This window comes from Colobus angolensis, unplaced genomic scaffold, assembly GCF_000951035.1.
Source record: "Colobus angolensis palliatus isolate OR3802 unplaced genomic scaffold, Cang.pa_1.0 Scaffold215, whole genome shotgun sequence".
In the NCBI taxonomy this organism is placed as follows: Eukaryota; Metazoa; Chordata; class Mammalia; order Primates; family Cercopithecidae; genus Colobus; species Colobus angolensis.
Genome location: NW_012115322.1, coordinates 404967 through 428132, shown reverse-complemented (window position 1 = coordinate 428132; position 23166 = coordinate 404967). Strand labels below are relative to the sequence as shown.

The following is a 23166-nucleotide window of genomic DNA, read 5'->3' as shown; positions in this document are numbered from 1 at the left end:
TTTCTTTCTTTCTTTCTTTCTTTCTTTCTTTCTTTCTTTCTTTCTCTTTCTTTCTTTCTTTCTTTCTTTCTTTCTTTCTTTCTTTCTTTCTCTCTCTCTCTCTCTCTCTCTTTCTTTCTTTCTTTCTTTCTTTCTTTCTCTCTCTCTCTCTCTCTCTCTTTCTTTCTTTCTTTTCTTTCTCTCTCTCTCATTCTCTCTTTCTTCTTTTTTTTTTTTGAGATGGAGTTTCACTCTTGTTGCCCAGGCTGAAGTGCAATGGCATGATCCCGGCGCACTACAACCTCTGCCTCCCGGGTTCAAGCGATTCTCCTGCCCCTCAGCCTTCCGAGTAGCTGGGATTACAGGTGCACACCACCACAATTGGCTAATTTTTGTATTTTTAGTAGAGACGGGGGTTTTACCATGTTGGCCAGGCTGGTCCTGAACTCCTGACCTCAGGTGATCCACCTGCCTTGGCCTCCCAAAGTGCTAAGACTTTGAGCCACCATGCCCTGCAATTTATTTTCCTTTTTTTCCCCCCTTTTATTTACTTATTTTTAAGACAGAGTCTTGCTCTGTATTTACCTTTTTTTTGTTCTGTCGTCTTAAATGTTTTCTTAGGCTGGGCAAGATGGCTTAAGCCTGTAATCCCAGCACTCTGGGAGGCCGAGTGGGGAAGCTCGCTTAAGTCCAGGTGTTTGAGACCAGCCTGGGCAACATGTGAAACTCTGTCTCTACAAAAAATATGAAAATTAGCCAGGCATGGTGGCACACACCTGTGGTTCCAGCTACTTGGAGGCTGAGGTGGGTGGATTGCCTGAGCCTGGGAGGTCAAGGCTGCAGTGAGCCATGATTGCGCCACTGCACTGCAACCTGGGTGACAGAGCAAGACCTCAAAAACCTATTTTCTCATTAGGCCTTTCATAGCCCTTAGTCTGCTTAAAATAACTCAGCAGCCAGTAATATCGGAATCACCCACAGGAAAGTCTTGCCCTGGTGGAAAGTCAGCCTTCATGACATTATACTCCTGGTAGTCTAGTCAGCCACTATCTGCAGTCCCTGATCATCTTCTAAGGTTTGTTTGTAAATATGTGGTCCATAACCAAGAATTTAGGATGTCCAAATATGGCAAGTTTTTGCCCTCTTTGCTATCTAATAACATGAGTAATAATCTTTGCTCTCCAACACTTTTTATTTGTCCCAACCATCGTCCTAATATTGTAACTGTAATGCAGCAAATTAGTTGTCTGAGTTAAAAGAAAAAAAAAAAATCAACCCTTGGCCCTTAGACGGCTTTTAGTACAATCAAATGATGACCTCAGCTGGCTCTGGCCGAGGCCATGTGTGTTGTTGACCAGCTTTAAAAACCTACTTGCACGCCTCTTGCCAATCTTCCTCCAGTGTTAAAGTGTCATCTGCAAGGACTGTTGTCTGATTGTTTCTGAGGGTCGTAGGCTTTTGGTGGGATCTTAATTCCATTCTCTTTGATGTCTTTAGCTGTGAAAATTAAGAAGCCAATCAAGACAAAGTTCAGAATGCCGGTGTTTAACTGGGTTGCTCTGAAGCCCAATCAGATCAATGGCACAGTCTTCAATGAAATTGATGATGAGCGAATTCTGGAGGTATTTTTCTCATTGGTTAGAACCTAGAGGTGCACTCTATGCAGAAAGCCAACATGGGTGTTCTGTTAACCTGAAAGTGTCAGAGATAAAGTACTCGTGTTATAAGTCCCTTGACGTAAAGAAGAAACAGATATGTAATATTGGAGAAAAACATTTGACACTATTTTGTAAGGTGGCTCTAAAACTGTGTTTAAAGAGTTATGTTAAATAGGAATAAATGCTTTTGAGCATTTTCAGTGTATGCCACAGAATATAGATCTGACATAATAAGTCCTTCTCTTAATTGAGAGAAAGACATAAAAATTTTCGGACTGTAAGTGAATAAGAACTCAATTATCACACTCACTGCCTTATTTGATAGACAATTTTAATCTGTGGCAGCTGTCTATGCAAGCTAACTATTGAAAAGCAACTGAATTGGTGGGTTAGAATCGGTAGTCTAATGTTCACTTACTTTTTTTATTTTTTATTTTATTTTATTTTTTAATTATCATCATCATCATTATTATTATTATTATTTGAGAAGGAGTCTCTCTGTGTCACCCAGGCTGTAGTGCAGTGGTGCAATCTCGGCTCACTGCAACCTCTGCCTCCCAGGTTCCAGCAGTTCTCTGATTAGCCTCACAAGTAGCTGGGATTACAGGCATACACTACCACGCCTGGCTATTCTTCGTATTTTTAGTAGAGAGTGGCTTTTACCATGTTGGCCAGGCTGGTCTCAAACTCCTGACTTTAAGTGATCCACCCTTGGCCTCCCAAAGTGCTAGGATTACAGGCATGAGCCGCCACACCCAGCCTATGTTCACTTTTGTGTATGTGCCAGAAGTTGTACTCTAACAAAAACAAGAGAAATAGAGCAAGCCATGGCCAAAGACAAGTACTTAATAGAAAAAGTAACGTCTTTGCTTAAGAAACTAACTGGTGGCTTCCAGACTTCATTTTAAAATATAATCCAGTTTTCCATGGTCATTCCTCTCTACCTTAGGATTTAAATGTGGATGAATTTGAGGAAATATTCAAGACAAAAGCCCAAGGTCCTGCCATGGATCTTTCTTCAAGCAAACAGAAGATACCACAGAAGGGATCCAACAAAGTGACATTACTAGAAGCAAACAGGGCCAAAAATCTTGCCATAACTTTAAGGAAAGCTGGAAAGACTGCTGATGAAATATGTAAAGCTATTCATGTGTAAGTTCAGGAAAATTATATTCTAGTTAGTTTATGATAAAATGAAAATGAGAATGTTATGCATTAGTAGATGACAAATATTTCAATAGTGAGGCAAGAGCTAAGATCAAAGCTGGAGCAATTTTTGATATCCACACTTCAGATATCTCCTGAACTCTGCGTGTGCTACTTCAAAGTTGCATATGATGCCAACACGAAAGAGGTGGACCAGAAATCACCCTGGGCAGTGTTGTGTTAGAACGAGTAACTAATTGTTTTAGAAGAATAACATCTGGATTGTGACGTCATTTATTATCTCTTATGCGGGCCTCCAGCAATGCTTACATAAAAGGAAAGTTGAGCTGAGTGTGGCAGATGTTAAGAAAAGGTAGATGTCAGTTTTCTCTGGAGTATCTGAATTTTATCCAGATTTGTTGAATACAAATTTGATGGCATTTGTGGAATGATATAGTTCAACGCCAGATGCAAATATGATACAGATGCATATTTTAATTCATAACAACAGGAATGAATTGTTTTGCTTTTAGTACTTTCAGGACATTTTAAACAAAGTTCATTTTTTACTCTTGAACTGCATAGAAGGCATTGGTTTTACTTCTCTGTTAGAAGAATCCTTCTATTCTTGTGGCCATGGTGACTTTCAAATGTGACAAAGACATTATTAAATGTTTTAGGAACTAATTATTTATAAATGGATTATCTTGTAAATTTTGGTTAGAGACTTAGAGGTGTAAATGACCCTGAGAAATCCTTTGTTCCAATTTTGTGTCCTCAGCCAGGGTGATAATCTCGTAGTCCAGTGCCTCCTACAGTCTGTTCTGATTTCTGACATTGAATGCTGAAGTGCAGCCTGGCTTTAAATCTTTATATATCTTGTTTATCATGATGATTAAATGTAATTCTATTATTTAGCTGAACAAAGATTGTCCAGAGAATAATAGAGAATAGAGATTGTAACAAATACTTAATTTGTTCAAATTAAGCATATATCCAAAAAGAACTTCAAGGAATGTACGCACTTAACCTAAAACATTCAGATAATACAGGCATTTGGATGCATTTTTTTCCGCTACCAGACTATTGGTTTAATTGAAATATTTTACATAATTCAGCAGATATTCTGTGATAATGTGTACAGTGTTAATCTCCTGAATTAGCAGTAGTACTTCACAATGCCTGTCAACTATGTCCTTGAACCATTAAACCATCAGATGCCTTGGCCTTGGTTCTACCTCTTTCTATTTTCATTTACTCCTGATTCCAGAGGCTTAGAGCTATGCCAGTCCCCTAAAAACTGAGGATGGCAGTTGTAACAAGGTCCGGGTTTTCAGGAAGAACCAGTTAAGTTACCTGAGGCATAGTCAAGCCTCAGCACCAGCACCAGGGTGGGACTTCACAGGACAAGTGGAGAAATCTTAGACTCATTGATTTGGTATTTGCTGAGCTGTACCAGATGGATGATGGATGGATGAACCTGAAAAGGATGGATGGATGGATGGACCTGAAAAGAAGGATGACATTGAAAAAGGGGTAGGAGGTTTTTTCTCTCTAAGGCTGATCTCTCCACATCCGTCTTTAGATTTGACTTGAAGACACTGCCTGTAGACTTTGTGGAATGCTTGATGCGGTTCCTGCCAACTGAGAATGAAGTGAAAGTGCTTCGGCTCTACGAGCGGGAAAGGAAGCCTCTGGAAAACTTGTCAGATGAAGATAGGTTCATGATGCAGTTTAGTAAAATTGAGAGGCTAATGCAGAAGATGACCATCATGGCTTTCATTGGGAACTTTGCTGAAAGCATTCAGATGCTGACTCCTGTGAGTGGACCAACTCTGGCAGGGGAGGGGGTCCAAAGAAATGTGGAATCATTATTTTTTAAAGTCTCTCCCAGAAGTGCACTCAGTGTGTTGGGTTCTAAAGACTCCTTCCCAGAACTTTCTAAATTGTCCATCTTTTCCACATTATGTATGCAAAGTAAATTTGAAAAAATGGGGAATGTTCATATTCCATATTGCTGTTCTTCCGAAAGAATGCCATTTTTTGTGTCTACAGATGTTCTCTAAATTTCAAAAGGCAGAGGACAAAGAAACTTGGTTCTTTTCTCAAACTTGGTTCCCCCCTGAAGATAATAGTCCTCTGGCGGGGTTGGCAAGAGTGAAAATGTGACTTTCATTTCTAAAAATGATGCCCTGTCCTTAGAGAGCAGACTTACAAGCTTTTGCTGAAAGCTTTAAATTTACCGTAAGAGTTTTCTTTCTTGTAAGTGTGTTACAGTAAACTGTGGTGATATAGACATAATAGCCAACCATCTCTCATTCCCTTGTGTTAATCTTGTGGAGATTTATGAATATCATAAACTTCAGTTCTCTCCCAATTCTGTTTCTAAATAAACTTTGTTACTGATTATAGTAGTCAGTTCTTTCCCAATTCTGTTTCTACATAAATTTGTTGGTTTCTGCTTATAGTAGTATGTCTGTTGAAAACATGTTCTGTGAACTTCTGGAGGGTATTATATTCCCCTCTGCCTTTTTTTTTTCATTTTTGATGCCTCCTCCATTGATTTAAAAATATTAATTGTATGACATGATTAGAGGTGGTGGGCAGGAAATTAAGTTCTACCAGAAGCAGCTATGGACTCTTAACGGTTATAGATTGGTTACAGATTTTGTGACAAGCAAGTTCCTATGTTACTTGGTATTGTGAACAGTTTCAGTAAAGACCTTGCATGTAACAATATTACCTGAAACCTAGCAAGACAATTAAATTTGTTATACTTTGGAAAAGTAGACTCTCATCATGAAGACTGTATGCTCTAAATGCAGGCCTGTTTTCTTCTGTGTTAATATTTAGTTGCCAATTAGTTTCCCATTTTTAACATGTCTTCCCCCCCCCTCTTTTCTTTCTTTGATTGGAATCTAGCAACTACATGCGATTATAGCAGCATCTGTCTCTATAAAGTCGTCCCAGAAACTCAAGAAAATTCTGGAGGCAAGTGCAGTTTTTCTTGTAGGTATGAAGGGCTACTTCAGCTGCGTTCACTGCCTGATGTGCTGGACTGATGGGCTTCTGTTTTCACCTTCTCTTTTGCAGATCATCTTAGCCCTTGGAAACTACATGAATAGCAGTAAAAGAGGAGCAGTTTATGGATTTAAACTTCAGAGTTTAGATCTGGTGAGTGGACTAAAAGAAATCTGAGAGCTGTTTGAAGGACAGATGGCTGGCAGAGATGAAGTTAGGGTGGTGGGGGATGTTTTGATGAATATTTTCAATTGGTACGAATTTTCTGGAACACCATTTGACAGAGAGCACATAGAACCTGTAATTACTCATACCCTTTGACTCAGTATTTCCATTTCTAGGACTCTTTTCTCAAGTGTCTGAACTTTGAATGCTGTATTTTATTTATAATTGCAAATTAACAATCTGAAGGTCTGTGGGAATGATTAAATGTGCTGTAATACTAGTTAATACAGTAAACTATTATTCTTCCACCGTTAACATACTGATAAAGAGTGTTCCAAGAAAGGTTTGTGTTTAGAAAAGCAAGCAGGGTATGCTTTGCATGTACAGTTGAATTTCAGCTAAGTAAACTATGTGGGGAGAAAGACTGAATGGAAGTAGGTTAAAATATTAGCAGAGGTTGGATGGAATCAGGGAATTTTTTCAAACTGTTTTTTTAAGTACTTTTCTATATTTTCTTAAATTTTTTTGTTGTTGTTGCATGCAAGGTGCTCTAATTTTCAGAGTCGCCCAACTAATGTGAACAGGACTAGAGAAAATCCCCCGTGGACTCCCTCCAGGCTGTGCAGGCCTAACATGATTGCCGCATGAGAAGGCTGGTCAGTGGGTTGAGTCCCCAGACCAGGGAGCTAGTTATTTAATAAGGAGTGTCCCGTCATTCACAGTTCTGGCCTCCAGCAGATCGTAATCAGTTAAGCATGTCTGTTGCAGGTCTTCACAGTCTAGGAAATAAGGGAGGGGCTAAGCTAAATGTAAAACCTGGAGCATAGGAGCCCTGCTGGCTCTACATCCCCATTTCTCCTCCGGCTCTTCACTTTGAAGAGCACTAAAATTAGAGTCATCCTTCTTTTAAGGCAAGGAAGGTGGGATAGTAGATGCAGGGCTGGGAGAGTTCATGTAAGTCCAGTAATCAGTGTCCCCCTTATCCATGGGGGCTGTGATCCAAGACCCCAGTGGATGCCTGAAACCTCAGATAGTACTGAATCCTATGTACACACTGTTTTTTTCCTAGAGATGCATATCTGTTATAAAGTTGAACTTATAAATTAGGCACAGTGAGAGATTCATAGTAACTGAAAAATAAAATGGGCCAGGCATGGTGGCTCACACCTGTAATCCCAGCACTTTGGGAGGCTGAGGCAGGCGGACCACCTGAAGTCAGGAGTTTGAGAGCATCCTGGCCAACATGGCGAAACCCTGTCTCTACTAAAAGTACAAAAATTAGCTGGGCTAATTTTTGGTAGCGGGCACCTGTAATCCCAGCTACTCAGGGGGCAGAATCGCTTGAACTCAGGTGAGACTCCATCTCAAAAAAAAAAAAAATAGAGCAGTGAAATAAAACATGTTACTTGAACACAAGCACTGCAGTAGGCGGCAGTTGACCTGATAACCCAGATGGCTACTAAGTGACTAATGGCAGGTAATGTCTACAGCATGGATCCACTTGGCAAAAGGGTGATTCTAGGTCTAGGAGGGATGGGAATGGCATGTGTGAGGTTTCATCATGCTGCTCAGAGTGGTGCACAATTCAAATCTGATGAATTGTTTCTGGAATTTTCCACTTACTATTTTTGGATACCTGAAACCTGCAGGTTTCCTGAAACTATGGGAAGTAAACCTGTGGGTAAAGAGGAACTACTGTAGAGGAAAGCTGTGAACCATTCTTAGGTGCTTAAGAGTCATCCCTATAGTTAAGCATGTGCCCTGGTTGGAAAGTTCTCGAGCCATCAGTGGACTGGTTCACTAAGGAACAAATGGAATCCTGACCCTCCTCTGGGAATGCTCCAGCCTGTTGGGCGACTGTTACTCAGTTAATGACTCTGGGTGGGAAATCGTCATCTGAGGGGTAGCTCTCCCGTTACCCTTTACTCTTGTACCTAACCCATGTTCCCTTTTGTTTTCAGCTCTTAGATACAAAGTCAACAGACAGAAAGCAAACACTGTTGCACTATATATCCAATGTGGTGAAAGAAAAATATCACCAAGTGTCCCTGTTTTATAATGAGCTTCATTATGTGGAAAAAGCTGCTGCAGGTACTTGATTTCAGCTATTACCGTTTGTCTTGGGTATTAATGCCTTTAATTGTGGTGGAGCCATTCCCTGCTTAAACACTTTTCAGAACCTATTTAAAAAGCCAAGGCTAAGAAGTCAGACACGCTGAGCTGGAACACATTGGCCGTGGTGTTGTCCACCCTTGCGAGCAGAAGAGAATGTGGGCGTAAAGGTGATCTCTGTGTCCTTTCTGTAAGATACAGGCCGCTGAGCGTCATGTCCCTTCCCTCTTTTATTCACTGCCCTTTTTATTCTGCTGCTGTTGTATGAAATGTGAGAATGAGAGTCTGAAAATCACCACCCAACAAACACTTTTAATTTGGTTTTGTGCCATTCTACTTGCTCAAGTGTGGTCGTTGTAAACATTTTGCCTTTACCTGGACACTAAATTATCAGCACTTCTTGGTTGCTACTTTGCTAAGACAGGTATACATTTTCTCATTTAAATCATCTGTGACTCTAAGATAGCTGGGATGTACAAGGTAATAGTATCTCCATTGTTATAGGTAAGAAAATTGAGATTTTTCGAGGTTAAATGTCTTGCCCAAAGTCACATGAGTAGAAAGTGATAGAAACAGGACTAGAAACCTGGTCTTACTTTTCATGAAGTGTATCACCCAATGTACCATGTTCTCCGAAAAGCGTATTAGAAAAAGGAATGATGCGCAGATTGACCTTACAGTCAGTTACAGGCTGTGATTCTCAAATTATGGTATCGAACCATAAGCAGCCAGTGTTTATTATAAATTCAGATTCCTGTGGGATACCTCAGGCATATGAAATTTTTGAGGGTGAGGCCTTCTCTAACTCAGCTAGGGTAAATGGCTGCTGCTTCTGTGTTCTCACTAAAGAGCACTCTGTTCCACCCTCTCATACAAGATTTCTCATACTGTATTACAACAATTTGCATGTCCATTGCAATCTGTGCACTTTTTTTTTTTTTAGACAGGGTCTTGCTCCGTTGCCCAGGCCACAGTGCAGTAAAATGATCACAGCCCACTGCAGTCTTGACTCCCAGGCTGAAACGATCCTCCTATCTCAGCCTCCTGAGGAGCTTGGACCACAGGCACACACCACTATGCCCAGCTAATTTTTAAAATTTTTGTAGAGATGGGGTCTCCCTATGTTGCCTAGGCTGGTCTTGAATTCCTAGGCTCAAGTGATCCTCTCGCCTCAGCCTCCCAAAGTGCTGGGAGTACAGGTGTGAGTTACCATGCCTGGCCAATCTGTGCACTTCTTAAGGGTATATCAGGTTTTATTTATCTATTTCTCTCAGCCCCTGAAAATTGGATGTTGGAAATAAATGAATGAACAAGTGAACAAATGAATGAATGAATGAGATGATGCACTGTTACGGGGATAAATGCTGCAGATGCTGTGGTGGAGACTGAGAGGCAGATGGAGATGACTCTCTTGACTGTGAAGAACTATATGACACAGGCTGGATAGACCTAGAATGAGCTTGGGGCTCATTTAGACAGCAGGCAGAATTTCTGTTCTCACCAAGTGATTTTCCCTCTTTCAAGTTTACCTTTGCCTAAATTAGTTCTTACACTTCACAATTCTAATTAAGAAAAATGTTAAAAAGCTATTATAATTTGTATCTGACCAGTGGGTACTAGTTCATTTTGTTTGGTCCAAATGGTGTCATTTGAAAAACATCAGTGAGGAAAATGGGAGACTGGGTTGCTCCTTGGCAGAACTGTTTTTTCTGTTTGTTCTCTGGTGCCCAGGTTGGCCCACACAGATTCTCTATGCCTTCACTCATGTATTCACTCACTCCTTCATTTATCCAGTGAACACCTTTGAGTGCCCCCCATGTACTTGGCACTATCATAAGTGTTAGAGAATCAAGGATAAGACAGTGTGAGTCTACTGAGGGAAAAACCTACTGCACTGTTTTAGTAGGTTGGTGCAAAAGCAACTGTGATTTTGGACTGTGAGTTTTCAGTCATTATAACTAGCTCAAACACATCTTTATTATGGCCAGGCACGGTGGCTCATGTAATCCTAGCACTTTGGGAGGCTGAGGCAGGTGGATCACTTGAGGTCAGGAGTTTGAGACCAGCCTGGCCAACAAGGCGAAACCCTGTCTCTACTAAAAATACAAAAATTAGCTGGACATGGTGGCACACGCCTGTAATCCCAGCTACTTGGGAGGCTGAGGCAGGAGAACTGCTTGAACCCGGGAGGCAGAGGTTGCAGTAAGCCGAGACTACACCACTTCACTCCAGCCTGGGTAAAAAGAGCGACACTCCGTCTCAAAAACAAACAAAACACATCTTTATTAATCAAAATAGGAACCATTAATATCAATACATTTTTGCCAATGAGAAATAAGTTTGTTTATTCATGTAGGGAAAAAATCCGTGCTCTAGATTCAACAACTCTTGGAAAGCATTTTCTGCATCCTGCTGGTTGTGGAAGCATTTTCCCTGCAAAAAGTTGTCGAGATGCTTGAAAAAGTGGTAGTCGGTTGGCAAGAGGTCAGGTGAATATGGCGGATGAGGCAAAGTTTTGTAGCCCAATTTTTTTCAACTTTTCAAGCGTTGTGCAGTGTGTGGTTGGGTGTTGTCATGAAGAAGTGGGCTCTTTCTGTTGACCAATGCTGGCTACAGGCGTTGCTGTTTGGGGTACATCTTGTTGATTTGCTGGCCATACTTCTCAGATACAATGGGTTTCGCTGGGATTCAGAAAGCTGTAGTGGATCAGACCGGCAGCAGACCACCAAACGGTGACCATGACCTTTTTTTGGTGCAAGTTTGGCTTTGGGAAGTGCTTTGGAGCTGCTTCTTGGTCCAACCACTGAGCTCGTCATTGCTGATTCTCATATAAAATCGATTTTTGGTTGCATGTCATAATCCGATTGAGAAATGGTTCGTTGCGTAGAAGTGGAGGAAGATGACACTTAAACGATTTTTTAAAAAATTTTCTCTCAGCTCATAAGGCACCCACTTACTGAGCTTTTTCACCTTTCAAATTTGCTTTAAAAGACTGTAGAATGGTTGATGTTGAGTTATTCAGCAACTTCCTGTATGGTTCCAAGAGGATCAGCTTTGATGATTGCTCTCAGTTGGTCGTTGTCAACTTCTGATGGCCAACCACCAAGCTCTTCATCTTCAAGGCTCGCGTGTCCTTTGCAAAACTTCTTGAACCATCAAATGCATTGCCAAATGCATTGTTGATGTTGCGAGTTGTCTCCAGTGCTTTACAACCCATTCTGAAGTCAAATAAGAAAATCGCTTGAATTCGCTTTTTGTCTAACGTCATTTCTGTAGTCTAAAATAAATATAAAAAGCAAGTAATACATCATTAGCAAAAAAAGTGAGAAATGTGCATTAAAATGATGTATAGCATAACCACATTTAAGGAATGTATTCCAATATCAAACAGCGTATTTCAGCAAATACTGCAGTTACTTTTGCACCAATAATTTGTCCACGTGCAGAGCTGAGTCAGGCAAGGAGGCCCAGAGCTGGGACCTGGCATCCCACAGAAGCTGCTCAGGAGGTTCTGGGGGAGTGCCTGCCCTGGGAAGGGCCACACTGCAGACAGAAAGGTTCACACTTATCCTTTCTGAATAGGGAGAGGTTGTTAAAGAAGCTGTGCAAGGCTGCTTTGGGTCCTAGTAATCAATACAACCTATGGTCAACAGACAAAAGGCTGCCCCCTGCTTGAGAGTCAGAGAAATGCAAAAAGAGTTTATAGGCTAGACAGTGGCTCATGTCTATAATCCCAACACTCATGTCAGGGCAGGAGTTTGAAGGTGCAGTGAGCTTTGATGGAACCACTTAGGTGCAGTGAGCTTTGATGGAACTACTGCACTCCAGCCTGGATGACATTGTGAGAACTTTTCTCTAAAACACACAAAACCTTAGGCTTGCTGCAGATAAGGACTGCTGAGCCTAAGGGCCCACCGACAGGCTATCTCTTGTAAGAGAAATGGAAGAGTTTTGTGCAAGTGTGGGATTTAGAGTCCTCAGTTGTTACCTGAACTCCTTTGCCACCTACTAGCAAGGGCAGGCCACGGAACCCCTTTATGCTGCTTTTGCTCATTGGCAAAATGACCTAATGATCCAAAAGAACTAGTGAATGCAAAGAATGTAATGTAGTGCTTATAATGCTTCTTTGTATTAAAAGATCTCTGTGCCAAAATCTGGAAACTAGGTTTAGGGCCCTTGGGTAAGCCTAAGAATCTCCTGAGAACTTGGCCCAGCAGCCAGACTCGCTGTGGTTGTGACTTTCCCCATTGAGTTTCACTGGGATGTTCTTTCTCTGCTTCAGTCTCCCTTGAGAATGTTTTGCTGGATGTCAAGGAGCTCCAGAGGGGAATGGACTTGACCAAGAGAGAGTACACCATGCATGACCACAACACACTGCTGAAGGAGTTCATCCTCAACAATGAGGGGAAGCTGAAGAAGCTGCAGGATGATGCAAAGATTGCACAGGCAAGTTATTGGTGCCCCCGAAACCTGTGAAGAGGCTGCATCCATTAAAGCTGCCTGTGGTGCAGGTCCTGGATTTGGGGAGAAATGTTCCATTTCCCTCGGTTTGTGGAGGGTAGATTTCTTGTGTAGCTATTGATTATTACAGGGGGACCATTCCCAGGGTTATTCTTGGAAGGGCCCCATCCTCATTTTCCTTTTCTAATTTGGGGCTGTCTACCCTGTCCCCGCCATCTCCCCTTTCACTTCAACACCCACTCCATTGTGGGTCCTGTATTCAGTTCAACCCACATGCATCAGGCCTGTGCTCAGCAAAGCAGTGTTCCCTGTGTATTGGGTTTCTGTAGATCTTGTCCTCAGAAATCTTACACTATACTGGGAGCTGCTGATAGGCAGGCCTGCAAAACAGAATGAACAGGACATCATCAGCGGAGGTAGAGGCAAAGTTGGGGGATGGGGACTCAGAAAGCAGATTCAGTGGAAGGGCCTCTGGTTTGTGGCAGTCTTGTATCATAGAAGAGTTCAGACAGAGACTGAGTGTCCCCTGTGTGAAGCTGTCATAGGGAGTGTTGAAGCAAGGGAGTGGGATTTAGGATCAGAGTGACTAAGATCCCTTTTGACCTTGTTGGTTTTAAGGGGTTCTGCCACGGCCTTTGGAAACTCTTGAAAGGTTTCCTTGTTTTGTATGTGGGGTGTGTGCGTGTGTGTGTGCATGCATGTATGTAGAAGTGGCAGGAGGTCCTGCAGATGAATTCCTGTGCCCCACTACTGCATTCCTCGGATTGCCTCTGCTGAGGCATTTGGAGGAAACACAGAGGTGTTAGGCAATCTTGGGAGGTAAGGGAGGTGCAGCAATGCGAGGCCATGGGAGCCTGTCTCGTGGCTGCTGCTTTGCGTCAGCGTTCCCCCCAGAGCATCCAGTTCAAATGCCGAACTAACGAAATTCAAGAAAAATTTGCTTCTTCACAGGATGCCTTTGATGATGTTGTGAAGTATTTTGGAGAAAACCCCAAGACAACACCACCCTCTGTCTTCTTTCCCGTCTTCGTCCGGTTTGTGAAAGCATACAAGGTATATGTTAAGGCCCTCCTTGCCCTTATTTCTCAAGCAAGTGCCCTCCTTAAGATGTGTCTGAGTCCCAGCTCTCTGCAGAGACCTCCCAGTTCCTGTGGACAGCAGATCTGGGTGGCCTTCATGAGACAGCAGTCCCTGGCTCTGTGGAAGCTGAGGAACATTATGGTCCCTTTCTCCACCTAGCCAGTCCTCTGCCTCAGCCAGAAAACAAAGCTCTTGGCAGCCCCCTTGGGGCAAGAGAGATGCTCCAAGACCACTGCTGCCCCAGACTGTTCACCTAGGCAGGCAAGGTGAAGGACTTGAAAATCCAGGCCTCTTGTGGAATTGTTTAACACGTAGAAGTGAGCTGTGTCCTGTGGCGAAGGTGCATGATATAGCAGAGGTTAAAGAGAGCCTGCTTGTGTTAGTCCTAGCACAGGGCTTAGGACCTCTTAGACCAGCATTTCTCTAGTGTGGACTGAAGGATGGTGTTTTTAAGGATGGGCACTGTGTTTCTTGATGTGGATCAATAAGTGGCCCTTCCTTTAAATGAGAGGCCCTCTTGGACATAGGGCCATCTTTTCCCTCATATACATGTCTGTTATCTGTTTCCCTCATATACATGTCTGTTTTCAAGCCCACAGGGCTGTGGGCTTGAAAAAGCCTATGACTCAAAGAGGCATGTATCAGAAGAATTTGTCCACTTGAGAAATTACAAGAAGGTTGTTAGAAGATTTTAGCTGACCTTGGAAACACCTCAATCTATATCCTTCAGGCTTGTCTGCATGTAGCACTGATAACATTGGTGGAGGCAGGAGGAATGTTTATTGCAGAGGGGAGGAGGGATGTGGCAGGGTTCTCTACACTTTTGAGAAAATTCCCATTGGAAATAGGGGGACACTTCTCTAACACCACTAGGGGCTGCTGGCTCTGGAAAATCATTATCAGGCCTTTTACTAAAACTCAAAAAGTCAAAATATTTTTAGCCCATCTTCCTTCAGCATGACTGACTTAATGTAGCAGTAGAGATACAAGCTGCTGGTAGAGGGAACATGTCTTTGGCAGCCAGGGTGAAGAGAAACATGGCACAAACTCCATGTGCCAGACTCTGAGAACTTGCACGTGACGAGAAGGCTGCAGGCCACCAACTGCTGCTGTCTGCAGTGCTTGGTAGCCCAAGCCCACTGGCTGGCTGTGCTTATGTGCTGCAGAGATAGCCTGTGCTGTGCCATTTTTTTCTCACAAAAACATGTAAGTCTAAGGTCAGAAGAGAAAATATACTTTAAAATCGGCTAAGACAGGTTGGGAAGTGGCTGGGGTTTTTCTCAAAGCCTGAGGCATCAGCAGGGGTATGGGTGGAGCAGAGGAAACTTTGTAGGGACTTAGTAGGCAGAGGTTGGGGTTTTAGGACATCATCCCTCTCATATAGACCAAAATGAAAACAAAAGCAATGGAGACCCAAATGTAAACTTTATTACTGGTAACAGCTGGGCTGGAAGATGTGGTGTCTGTGACCTACTTCAGCTGCAAATTAGGTAGGTGACCTATCCATCAGTTCACAGCTTGACAACTAGAGGTCTCTTCAGGGAGGCCAGCTTCAAAAGAAAGACTGCCCAAGAGGGCTGAGCTGAGGTGGGCCTATTCACTTTCTTCTAGATTCATCAGACTAGTCACACTGCCTCCCTTGGGAAGGAGTGAGGCATCGGAGAGTCCCAAGAGTGTCACTCTGGCGAGGCCATGAAAAGAAATGAGGGTTTTTGCCTAAAAATAGGCAGAAAGCAGAAGAATCTTAGATCCTGCTATCAGAGGAGCTCTAGGTAGGCAGACTGTCTCTGAAAGGAAAACAAAATCACTGAGCACAGCTGCCAGGATGGTAGGTGTCCACCAGTGTGTGGGACAGAGACTAAGAGGAAGTTCAAACAGGGAGAGGATCATCAGGAAAGGGCTTCTGGATGAATCTCAGCTCCCAGCTTTTAAAGCCAGAAGCAGAGCTAAATACAGGCATGAAGTGTAGATCTTCTCAACCTTCCATTTATTCTAATTCTCAACTCACTAAGGATGACTGAAGAATGACTTTTAAAAATCTTGGTTGCTATCATTCCCATTAACATGATCTTTCTGGTTCTTTTGATTTATCCAGCAAGCAGAAGAGGAAAATGAGCTTAGGAAAAAGCAGGAACAAGCTCTCATGGAAAAACTCCTGGAGCAAGAAGCTCTGATGGAGCAGCAGGATCCAAAGGTAAGAAATGCCACGCTCATGAGACAGGTCCGTGAGGAGAGGCTGAGAGGGTTCTTTAGAGCAAGCCATAGGAAGGACCAGCAAGCCAGGTGTGCCCAGGATCCTCATCACTTCCTTCTGGTGCCTGGACACTTGGCAAATGGAAGTATGGTCATTACTTTGTTCCACAACCACTGGAATGAGGCTAAGAGCATGTTTGTGTAGCATATCCAAGCTCATAGACATCTGGAAATTAGTTGGATATACAGAGAGGCCACACCAGATGACCCAGTGACGGAAGGGCTTAGAGCATAAAGGCTGGCAGTGCATCAAGTTTTCTTCATTGTGATCCCTGGTAACACAGTTGACGTCTGTAGTCATTACCAGTTGTCTCTTGTTGGTGCGAAGTGAAGTTTTGTGTGTTCATTAGTGAAAGTTTCTGTTTCCTTCCCAGAAACTTGAGTTTTCTGCATTTGAGCAGAATGTGGGTGTGTGTGTTTTTGGCCAAAGTTGCTTATTAGTAACATAATGGTCAGGCACATTTTGCATTTTCACAAACTCCTAATGGGTGCTGGCCTCACTAATCTCTGCCCTTCTTTCTTCTCAGTCTCCTTCTCATAAGTCAAAGAGGCAGCAGCAAGAGTTAATTGCAGAATTAAGACGACGACAAGTTAAAGATAACAGACATGTATATGAGGGAAAAGATGGTGCCATTGAAGATATTATCACAGGTAAAAGATACTTCTTCACTGTGGCTCGTGGAGATCCCACTGGCCTTACCTAGACTGGGATGCATGCAGATTTTGCAGCTTCTTTTGTCCAGGGTTGTCAAGTTCATTAGTTGACTTTATTCACACTCAGAGTGATGCAGAGAGGGTCTGAAGTCTGTTAAAACAGCAGCATGTATACTGCCCCAATACTCTGCATTGGAACCCTGCAGGTTTCAGCAGAGCTCCTTGATTTAAAGGATTTCCATTGTTACTGATATGTCATAATGCTCCATTTTTTTTTTTCCCTCGCGGCCACACCTAGCCACCTGCCTGATTAATAAACACTGTGAACAAGACCCATTCAGCAATGTACTAATCACAGTCCATGGATGCTCTTTAAAAGCCTCTTTACTCATTCAAAGTAACTGAAGTCAGTAGGTACTTTAATTTGGATGAGCCAACAGGCTTCCAGCCCAGGGTTGGGAACTAGTTTTATCAGCCAAGAATTGTGTGTTAACCCAGCCTGGTTCTTGTCTGATTAAATTAGCTTAATGCTATCTCCTCAAACCAATTCTCCCAGATTTCTGTACTTCCTTTTACAGATCAGAATAATAACTTGGGCACTAGTAGCAGAGGCCACAAGTGACTTTTCTTTCATGTCTGTTGCACGTGAATGTTGCTTGTAAGCTTCCATATGCTTATAGCTTTTTATAATGGGACAGTCCAGTAATATGCAGAAGTACTGAAAATAGTATGATGAGGTCCCATATATCCCTCATCCACTTCAAAAATTATGAACTTATGGCCAGTCTTGTTACACGTACACTCTACCTACCCCCATATCCAACCCTTGACAACCAAGATGTAGAATTTCATTTGGAAATATTTCAGTATGTGTCTTCAAAAGGACTCTTATAAAAACAAAAACATACTTTACACCATTATCACATCTAACCAAGAATCCCTTAATATCAGATATCTGATATTAAGTTCACATTTCCCCAACTGTCCTGATTTTTAAAAATAGAATTCCTAGACTCTTGATGTCTCATTTCTTTTTATTTATTTTTTTTGAGACGGAGTCTCACCCTGTTGCCCAGGCTGGAGTGCAGTGGCGCTATCTCGGCTCACTGCAAGCTCCACCTCCTGGGTTCACGCCATTCTCCGGCCTCAGCCTCCCAAGTAGCTGGGACTACAGGTGCCTGCCACCACGCCGGCTAATTTTTTTTGTACTCTTAGTAGAGACAGGGTTTCACCATGTTAACCAGGAAGGTCTCAATCTCCTGACCTCGTGATCTGCCCGCCTGGGCCACCCAAAGTGCTAGGATTACAGGTATGAGCCACCGCACCCGGCCTGTCTCATTTCTTGTTATAGCTTAGTGAACATTGTACATTGGGATCCTAAATGGTCAAAACCACGAATTTTTTTCTCAACAGCTCAAACCCAGGGAAATTAAATACATAGGTTCACTGATTAGGTAGATTAGACAGATTAAAAAGGAGGTGAATAATGAATTCCCTGCCAGATTAAAGCAGTATAGGTCTTAAGTGGATAGTAAGTGGCTGATGAAAATGCCATTCTCTACACATGGCACACACACTCTGCACGTGTGCCTGTTGGTATTTCAGTGTACATAATGCAGGGGCTTGTAGATGTCTCCCAGATAAAACCTTCAATGTAGCACCTCTCCTTGCCTCCTCCATGCTGGGGGAGAAACTCCACTCTAAGCAAGACCAGGAACAGACTTCCTTCCTAGGTAAGCACTTTTTGGTCTCAGTGCCATAAAATGAACTTGTAGTCAGGGAAGCATCCAGCCTTGCTCATTAAGAACTTGGAGTTCCTGGCCGGGTGCGGTGGCCCATGCCCGTAATCCTAAGTACTTTGGGAGGGTGAGGCAGGTGGATCACTTGAGGTCAGGACTTCAAAACCAGCCTGGCCACATGATGAAACCCTATCACTACTAAAAATTCAAAAATCTTAGCCAGGCATGGTGGCTGGTGCCTGTAATCCCAGCTACTTGGGAGGCCGAGACAGGAGAACTGCTTGAACCGGGGAGGTAGAGGTTGCAGTGAGCCGAGATCGCGCCACTTCACTCCAGCCTGGGCAACAGAGCGAGACTCTGTCTTAAAAAAACAAAGCAAAACAAAAAAAACAAAGAACTTGGAGTTCCTTTTTCATTAGCATGTCCTCCATCCCAATTACACCTGGCTTTATAAAATGAATGTAATGTACGTTTTCTATTTGCTTGATCTAAGTCATTAATCTACTAGAAGAGGGGAATGAATATCTGTTTATAGGGCGGTTTTTATCCTCCTTGGAGCATTTTTCATTTTCTGACTCACCCCAAAGCCCCAGATAAACTCCTTTGTACCTTTATGAACTAACTTGAGTATATGTTGCCTTCCCCCTTTCCTGCCCGTCTCCCCCAACCCCCAACCCCCATCCCCCATCCCCAGGTATGATTAACAATGCACTAACCATGTACTAATGCAATAGATCTTGGCTTTTTATTCTCTTCTGTTTGTGTTGTTTGGCTGTCATTTTCAATGCAGTGCTGAAGACTGTGCCCTTTACTGCTCGCACCGCCAAGCGTGGCTCTCGGTTTTTCTGCGAACCTGTTCTCACTGAGGAATACCATTACTAAACTATCACTCTTTCTCACCTGATGCTCTTAAAAGGTTGCTACAGGTTTTTTGATCTCTTATGTCCCCCTCTGTGTGTCTGTCAGGGCCCACCAACATGCTAGCATGGAATTGCCATCTCCATCATGTTGTATTTTGTGTTGTTCTCATGCTGCATGGTTTTGCATCTCAATCATTATTGCTCACTCACTGCCACTTTCAATACATGTATGTATTCACATTGCTGTAACAGTCTGGGTGTGTTTGACAGTTGAATTCATAGAATTGTTCACAGAAATTTTCAGAAAAATAGAGCAAAAATACTAAGAGCACTTCTTTGAGAATCAGGATTGGTACCAAGTAGATTGCTTATGAGATTTTTGAGCTAATGTCTTTCAACACAATATAACAGCCATTAATAACAGTAACTGCTATACCTAACGTATTAAGAACTTACTGTGTTCAGGTTGGATGCAGTGGCACACACCTGTAATCCCAGTACTTTGAGAGGCTGAGGCAAAAGGATCACTTGAGCCCAGAAGTTTGAGACCAGCCTGGATAACATAGTAAAACCCCATCTTTACAAAAAACACAAAAATTAGCTGGGCGTGGTGGTGCACACTTGTAATCCCAGCTACCTGGGAGGCTGAGGTGGGAGCACTGCTTGAGCCCAGGAGGTGGAGGTTGTAGTGAGTGGAGATCCTGCCACTGCACTCCAGCCTCGACAACAGAGTGAGACCCTGTCTCAAACAAAAAACAAAACAAAACAAAACAAAAAAAACAAACCCACAAAACGTACTGTTCTAGTAGGTTTACAGATAGTAACCTAGCCCTTTTATCCCATACCCAGTTAATATGCTTTGATAGCATAATCACCTGCCATATGAAAGTGCTCAGGAATGCAAAGTGCTCTAAAGTACAAAATGACTTGCAGAAGGAACTGTAAACTATGCACAGCTGCAGACTGGACCTTTCTTAACTCTCTTATACGTCCACAGTGTGATGGAACTCATAATACGAGCTTAACACAGGGAGCCCCTTTTGACCTAGCTTGTATATGTAGATAGAGGCAATCCATAGCTTTATGACACCCTACCTTAGTAGGCCACCTCTATTCCTTCTGAATGTCATGCCCATGTTCAACTGGCAGTAATTCCATGCTGGAGCAAAGCTGAGAGGCAGGACGTGAATACAAAGGCTTAGGTGCTCCCACTGTTGTATCTCATTCACGCGTCTTCAGTGTTCCATGTCAAACCCAGGCTATACCTTCTGTGATCAGATCATATCTTGACCTGCTTCTTTGGTCAGGATGGTGGCACCAGAAATACTAACAGCAAATATCATTGGAAAATGCCACTGTTTTTAAATTGGGGGGAAAAAAACGATCAAACTTTTCAAAGTAACTTCCTGGGCTTAGTTCTTGATGCCTAGTAAGAAACGAACTTCTCAGGCCGGGCGCGGTGGCTCAAGCCTGTAATCCCAGCACTTTGGGAGGCCAAGACGGGTGGATCACGAGGTCAGGAGATCGAGACCATCCTGGCGAACACGGTGAAACCCCGTCTCTACTAAAAAATACAAAAAACTAGCCAGGTGAGGTGGCGGGCGCCTGTAGTCCCAGCTACTCGGGAGGCTGAGCCAGGAGAATGGCGTGAACCTGGGAGGCGGAGCTTGCAGTGAGCTGAGATCTGGCCACTGCACTCCAGCCTGGGCGACAGCGCCAGACTCCGTCTCAAAAAAAAAAAAAAAAAAAAAAAAAAAAACGAACTTCTCTTCAGTGTCTAGTTGATTAGAAAAGAGACAAGGGGAAGCACATACTCTAACTGGACATAGCCATTGACTCCTGTGCTGAGACTGACATGGAATTGGGTGTGTGTTTATTTTGTGGCATAACTATTCTATGAATTGCACTTATGTATGTTCCTCTATCTCTGATAGCAAAGGACAGAGTGTCATTGCCTGCTCTGCAGTGTACTTACCCACCAGTGCTTATTAACAGGCTAGAAAACTTGTCGTCTGCTTGGCTGATGTCTGTATCAGTTTTGCTGCTGGACTGTACCTTTCTGGAGCCAATCTTCAAAGCAGCTTGGAACTGGGTGGTCAGAGAGCTGGGTGGGAAGATGCACTCATCCTTCCCTTATTTGATCTAACACTTCTTGTAGTAATGGCTTCCCATTCTCTTCCTCTGTTGGCTAACATGCCTGGGAATGTTGAGCACTAAGTTGAGTTGCTTTCCATTTTCATCCCATTTTTTCTTAACCATCATTTTGTGTTTTTGTTTTTTTTCTGTTTAGCCTTAAAGAAGAATAATATCACTAAATTTCCAAATGTTCACTCGAGGGTAAGGATTTCTTCTAGCACACCGGTGGTGGAGGATACACAGAGCTGGCAAGCATCACTTTTTACTTAGCTTCCTCCTCTCTCTGTATGCAGATCAATGGTTTCAATTTATGGCTGAGGGTAATACTGGTGAGAATCTGACCAGGGAGTTTTTGTACCTCACACTCCAATGATGCAGGGATTGAGCCTCTCTATTGGACTCTTTCTCAGCCTGCTTTTAACTTCTCAAGTGTGATGGCTTGGGCAAGGGTATTTGCTGATGATTGTATTTGCTTTGAGTGCTGGGCTGTCCTTCCCTTACCCCCGTCTTGGCCTTTGAGTTACTCAGTTAAACCCATTTTGATCTGAAGCAACTGAAAGCAGGTCCTGGCCAGGGAATATGAACTAAAGCCTTTGAAGGATTAAGATCTTTAGAACTAATTGCTCGGTTGAAGAACCACAGAGCTACATATGAGGCAAAAGTGTAATTCTGGCCTTCCATTGCCAGTGTGGCATAGGAAGCAGAGGCTTGAGAGGATTGGGGTATGTAAAACTATTTTTTCCTTAAATTTAAGAGTAGAGGCTGGGCACGGTGGCTCACACCTGTAATCTGTAATCCCAGCATTTTGGGAGGCCAAGGCAGGCAAATCGCTTGAGTTCAAGATCACCCTAGGCAATGAAGCGAAACCCCCGTCTCTACAAAAAAAATACAAAAGTTAGCCAGGCATGCCGGCAAATGCCTGTAGCCCAGCTACGCGAGAGGCTGAGGTGGGCAGATCGCTTGAGCTCAGGAAGTGGATGCTGCAGTGAGTAGATATCCACCACTATACTCCAGCCTGGGTGACAAAGACTGTCCTCCCCCGACAACCCCCCAGGAAAGAGTAGGGCAGGGTCACACAAATTCCCATGAGTCAAGGAGCCAGGAAGGTAACAGGCCTGGTAGGAACTGTGCTGAACCTAGAGCACAGATCTTAGCTCCAGCTTCTTTCTGCTGTGTAGGAATTGGGGCCCGGTTTTGCCAGATCTTCCAATTTTTCAAAGAAGCCAGAAACCCAGGTCTTTATGTTAACTACCAATTTAAACATCAGGAAACTTTATTTTGAAATGTGAGGGGGGGCACAGTGGAGCAAACATTCTGTGGGTCAAATGTGGTCCATCAGCTCCACTTTCAACTTGTTGAGTAGATAAAGGGATACGAAAGATTCAATTTGGTTTAATTCTGTTATTTGTTTGTATTTCCCTTTTTAAAGATACCATGTATTCTAGCAGAAGTCAACAATACTAAGTTAATGAAAGGGAATTAAATACTAATTAAACAAAACAAGAGGAAAAGTATAAAGCCTGCTTTACTTTTTGCACTATGCCCTGAACTTCATCAAAGGGAGGCTGGGCTGCATAGCCTAGCCTGCTGGCTAGGTTACCTGACTTACTCAAGAAAGCTTACCTTCATACTGAGTTCTTGCATAAAATTCCTCTGCTCATCCCTTCATGACGACAGAGCAATGCCTGTTTGGACTGGTATGCGGTGATTGATTCATTCATTTAACAAGGATTTTCTTATGCAGGAGGGCCCAGACAACTTCTCCTTGCTGACATAACGTAAAAAGTATTGGGTGGTAGAGCTCTGCAGTCCCCGCTTCTCAGGAGGCTGAGGTGGGAGAATCACTTGAGACTGGTTCAAGTGTGGCCTAGACCACATAACAAGACCTCATTTCTTTAAAAA

General features: G+C 43.0%; 1 protein-coding gene across 1 annotated transcript in view; it reads left to right on the top strand.

Annotated features, from left to right (window-relative positions):
* Window positions 1-23166, top strand: part of FMNL2 (formin-like 2) — a 130400-nt gene that overhangs the window by 104049 nt on the left and 3185 nt on the right. Inside the window, exons 16-25 of the mRNA XM_011943043.1 lie at window positions 1477-1601; window positions 2587-2789; window positions 4369-4603; window positions 5706-5774; window positions 5877-5957; window positions 7931-8060; window positions 12364-12527; window positions 13494-13595; window positions 15718-15816; window positions 16403-16526. Of these exons, the coding sequence (XP_011798433.1) occupies window positions 1477-1601; window positions 2587-2789; window positions 4369-4603; window positions 5706-5774; window positions 5877-5957; window positions 7931-8060; window positions 12364-12527; window positions 13494-13595; window positions 15718-15816; window positions 16403-16526 (1332 nt within the window). The remainder of the gene's footprint in view (window positions 1-1476; window positions 1602-2586; window positions 2790-4368; window positions 4604-5705; window positions 5775-5876; window positions 5958-7930; window positions 8061-12363; window positions 12528-13493; window positions 13596-15717; window positions 15817-16402; window positions 16527-23166) is intronic.